The 5163-nt window shown below is 48.5% G+C and overlaps 1 protein-coding gene across 1 annotated transcript in view; it reads right to left on the reverse strand.

Moving 5' to 3' along the window:
- Positions 1–2614: 2614 nt before the first annotated feature.
- The window catches only part of ASB16 (ankyrin repeat and SOCS box containing 16), a 14581-nt gene continuing 12032 nt past the window's right edge, over positions 2615–5163 (reverse strand). The window contains exon 5 of the mRNA XM_015417495.1: positions 2615–3324. Within this exon, the coding sequence (XP_015272981.1) occupies positions 3139–3324 (186 nt within the window). The 3' untranslated portion in view covers positions 2615–3138. The remainder of the gene's footprint in view (positions 3325–5163) is intronic.

Below are 5163 nucleotides of genomic sequence, written 5' to 3' on the forward strand. Positions count from 1 at the left end.
CGTACGGGGGAGAGGAGAATGATGTCAGCTGCTTTGGTTCCCACTGCAGGGAAAGACTGCCCTTTCCCTAGGCAGAGGAAGTAAACCTGAAGACAGACAGGCAGATAAAGGTAGGCTGATGGTTGCCTGGAAAGGACATAGCGTTGCCAACTCCAGGTTGGAAACTTCCAGGATATCTTAGGGATGAAGCCTGCTGTGGGTGGGGTCTGAGGAGGAGGAGGAGGAAGAGGGGGACCTCAGACAGATACAATGCCATACTCCCCACCCTCCAAACAAGCTGTTGCCAGTCTCCAGGTGACAGCTGGAGAGCACTTAAAGCTCTGGTGCTAATTCAAAGTGTTGCAATGTATCGACAGAAGTGTTTCGGAAAATCTTTAGGAATTGTTTGGTGCATTGCCAGCTTTAGGTATGGAAATTCCTGGGGATTTGAGGGGTGGAGCCTGGGTAACAATAGCTGCCACTCTCCAGGTGAGAGCTAGAGATCACTCAAAATTACAACTGCTCTTCAGGTAGCACAGATCAGTCCCTCTGGAGAAAACAGTGGACTCTGTCATTATACCCTGCTGAGGTCGCCACAGCAAACTGACACTGTTTGCCCAAAGCCAGAGCACTCTCCCAGAGCCTCTTTCTAGCTCCCGTTGTATTTATTTCCACAACGGGCCTTATTTCTAGTGCCTTAAATAAATAAATAATAAATAAAGAGCAGAAATAAGTAGCTGTCTGGCCCAGTGTCTGGGGTAATCCCAGATGAATTGGAGAACAAGTTTTCCTGGCTGCCTCAATCAGGCACTGAAACTGAATATCTAAAAGCCTGTGTTTGATTGTATGAAATATTGTGGAGGCAGAGGATAAATAAAGCGGCTCTAAAGGTATTCCTAAGGACCTAATTTTTTTCCTTGCTGTTTGTTTGTTTGTACGACAGCCACATCTTTGATGTATATCTAAATTTTAACGTACTTTTTTCCTCTGATATGCCAATAAAGGTTGTCTGTCTGTCTGTTTTAGCTCTGTTTGTTTTCAGACTTCTGTAGTCCAAACCTGATTGTATGTCCCATCCAAGGCTCCCTCTAAGCTGTGGAGTCTTGTGAGCAAAAATTCTACTTTGTGAGCTACTGGCATTAAAGTTGTGAGCGAGCCATTTGGCTACTGCATAAATTACTTTGCTCTGGAGCCCTCCTTCCTGAGCAGAGAGAAAAATGTGTGAGCCGGAGGCTAAAAAACTGTTAGCTAGCTCACCCTAACTCAGCTTAGAGGGAACACTGGTCACATCCTGTTGACTGTACTGAACTTACACTAGGTAATCCATCTTGAGACTCAGCCGGAAAGGCAGACTATGGCCCCAGTCACACGGAGGATTTGCCACGCTAAAGGCACGAATGGTAGGTGGATTTTTGGTGTGCGATCACACCGCAACATCTGGGAAGCGTAGCGCACCCGTAGCCAACCCGTGGCATCTCGCCGAAGATGCGCAGTAAAAAAATACCTCAGAAAGTGCAGTAGTATCTGGAAAATGCGCAGCAGGGGCGGGTGATCGTGGGAGCGCTAGTATCCCATGGCTTCCGGGGCCCATCCGAGTCCCGTCACAAACCAGATCGTTTCCCTAAGCGCATGCACATGATCACTAAACTGGAAGCAGTGCTGCTCCATGGAACTGCGCATGCGCACAAACACAGAATGCTTGCCGCACAGCTTCTTTGCCAGCTCCAGCATCGCCGTGTGATCACGAGCTTCCTGCCACAGCGCAAATACTCGGGAGACCGTGTGATCAAGCTAACGTCCTTTATTTTGCCCCAGGGCAAACAGCCACGCCTCACCCCCGCATTATCTGGCCCATGTGACCGGGGCCTATAATAACCATTATGTCGGAGAGCTAGTTTTGTCCAGTAGCACCTTAGGGACCAATGAGATTTTTGAAATATAATCTTTTGAGAGTCAAAGCTCTGTCCATCGGATAGGAGCTGGAAGTTCTTAGGCTGGAGGAATATGTTAAACGTAAGACGAAAGGTGGGCTATAAATATTTTAATAAAATAAATGACTAAACTTTGCTCAGTAGAGTGGCAGAACGGGGGTAGGATCCACCCTGTATTACCTAGAGGGGGAAACACATTTGGAAGTGAAAGATTCCAGCATTTAAAAAGAATATTTTGTGTCTGTGTGCATGTATATGTGTTTCTGTGTGCTTGTCTGGAAGTTATGGTAGCTTCTGGCGACCCCTGCTGGGGGCTTGGACTTTTTCAGAGAGGTGGCTTGAGTCACCTGCCTCTGCATCCCATCTCTGCTATTCCTTGGAGGTCTCCCTTCCAAGTACTTGCCAAGGTCAGCCCTGCTTAGCTTCCAAGTTCTGAAGAGATTGGGTTTGCCTGGGCTGTCCAGGTCGGGACTAAGATCCCAGCATTTCTAAGAAGACAGGAAAGCCAGGTGTTTTTGCTATTTAGAAGGAAGCACAGTCCTTTCACTTTCTTCACACACATCCACAAAGTAAAAGTTCTGTGCTTGAACATATGCAAATAATAAACACACCTTTTATTCAGGTGGGTCGCCGTTTTGGTCTGAAGCAGCGGAACAAAGTTTGAGTCCAGGGGCACCTTGAAGACCGACAGAATTAAACTTTATTGGTCTTAACGGTGCCACAGGACTCAAGCTCTGTTCTACCTTTTATTATGTTCCTGCTAGTCCAGATGCTCTAAAGCCCTTCGCTCTGTCCGTTATGAATCCTACCGAGCCCAGCTGAGATTCAAGTCAGCATCTTCTGCAAAGCACATACTGTTCCCCATGAGCTGTTGTTTCTCTGTTTGCCATGCTAGGCAGGTGGGATACATCTGCGGGAGGGCAAAGCCTTCTACATAAAGCTATAGCGTAATTCACACGGGATCTCATTTCTCTATCAGTGCGACTCCATTTCTGTGTTGGTGTTGTAGCATCCCATAAGAGAACACGATAAAGGCTTCTAAAGTTTTGAAAGCGGGAGACAAAATAACTCGAAGTGCAAAGTACACGTAGCTTCCGATAGGGAGGCAAGCCCTGTCCAAGCAGCTTTCTAAAGAAGTATTTCCCAGTGCCATTCTGAAAGCGCTTCTCCTTCCACCCCTTCCTTTATCCAGGCTCCAATTCTAGCAGTCCCCTTCCTGTCCCCCATCTCACTTGAGGCAGCCCTCCAGTGGAAGACGCAGGTAGTCTTTCAGGGAAGAAGGCAGCTTCAACTCGGCAACACCCAGGTGGCATCGTGTCCCCAACTGCTTCCGGACTGCACAGCGGGTCAGATGTTGTAGTGGGCGAGGCTGGTTCACCAGCCGGAGGACTGAATCGTAGAACCGTTGGTGTTTCTGTCAACACAGAAAGAAAATCAAGTAAGAATCCACACACACACACATCCCGTGGAGAAAGCAAGCCCACGAACTGGCACATAAATGAACTTAGTGGCTCTCCATGAAGGAACACTCCCTTGGGCAATGCAGTTTCTCCTCTATGATGGATTGACAACCTCCTTATTTACAAAACAAACTCGGGTCATTTCCTGTGGGAGTGCACAGGAGCGGAGCTCCGGCAGTAAGGAGCCCAGGGGGTGGGCACATACAACAAGCCCCGCCCCCCGTTCCCAGCAGCCCTCAGTTGGGCCATGAGGAGCAAGAAGCAGCCAGGTAAGTTGCAGAGGCCCCCACCTGGCCTGCCTTCAGGTACAAGCTCTCCCTCATCTCTGAGGGCAGATCTGCACACACACCCCTCAACAGCTAGCAATCCAAAACAGTCCAGTGGAGCCTGAGCGGTGGGTGTTGCCTTCTGACTCACTTCCGGTGATGTCAGGGTGTGTGGCATATGCAAATAAGCTATGCTAATGAGCTCCTGCACCTCTTTTTCTACGAAATGACCCCTGAACAAACTGATATAATTCAAGTCAGGCTCAGCATTGAGGAGGCATCTGCTGTTAATATCCTGGCAATAATGGTGATTGGCCACTAGAGTAAGAGGATCATCAGCTCTTGATAAATAGGTTTCTTGAAATGGTCACTATCGAATGTCTGTTGAGTTTCTGGATCTGTTCTAGCTGATGTTGTACTGTCTTTATTTTGAGGACAATCCTCCTTAAGTGAATAGCTAAACAATGTAGAGATAACCAATGCTCCCTCAAAGCTGTGGAGTCCTGTGAGCAAAAATTCTCCTTTGTGAGCCACTGGCATTAAAGTTGTGAGCGAGCAATTTAGCTACTGCATAAATTCGTTTGCTCTGGAGCCATCCTTCCTGAGCTAAGGCAAAAATGTGTGACCCGGAGGCTAAAAAACTGTGAGCTAGCTCACACTCACTCAGCTTAGAGGGAACACAGGAGATAACCTGAAGAGGTCTGGGTTGTCACGCACGTTAATTTTCACTACAGAGGACTTCTAAGGACGTTCTGTGATATTATTTTGAGATGGACTCGATGCAGCTTTGAATTGTCAAGCATCTTTGATACATATTCATTCACTTTGATATGAGTTTGAGAGGGATGATCTAGAAAGCTTAGGACAGTAAATTAGACACGTCGATGTGCTTTTTGTACTTTATTGTTAAATGTATTAAACTCATGGCTCATATCATAAACATTTTCTGAGAATTTTTTCCCCACGGTATTGTGGTTAACTCTGCCCATACTGTTAATTACCATGAGCCCTTTATATTTATACGGCTGAACTCCACCCTGGCAGACACTCCCTGCGAGGCGGATTCCTCAGTGCCTCCCTGAAGAGACGCTTCTCCGGCACCCAGACGGCTTCCGAGTCCTGAGCCAGGAGGCTCCAGCACAGACCGGCCCACCGCTCTCCTCCAGGACCAGAGAGGGCAAAGAGCTAGGGGCAAGGCTGGGACCAGGTGCAGAAGTGCATGTCTGGCAGCCTGAAGGAGAGACCAATGAGTCCACGACAGGATCTGGGCCTAGCTACTCCTCACAAGTAGAAGAGTTGACTCACCTTGTGAGATGAGCCTAACTACCCAGCCTCACCTCACCAGCAGGGTCGTTCCTTCTATTCAGAGGTCGTTTCCTGCGGGAGCGCACAAGAGCGGAGCTCCGGCAGTAAGGAGCCCAGGGGGCGGGCACATGCAACAAGCCCCACACTCCCAGCAGCCCTCAGTTGGGCCACGAGGAGCAGCCAGGTAAGTTACAGAGGCGCACCCCCCACACACCCTTCCTG

This window comes from Gekko japonicus, unplaced genomic scaffold (assembly GCF_001447785.1).
Source record: "Gekko japonicus isolate JY-2015 unplaced genomic scaffold, Gekko_japonicus_V1.1 scaffold4295, whole genome shotgun sequence".
Classification (NCBI taxonomy): Eukaryota; Metazoa; Chordata; class Lepidosauria; order Squamata; family Gekkonidae; genus Gekko; species Gekko japonicus.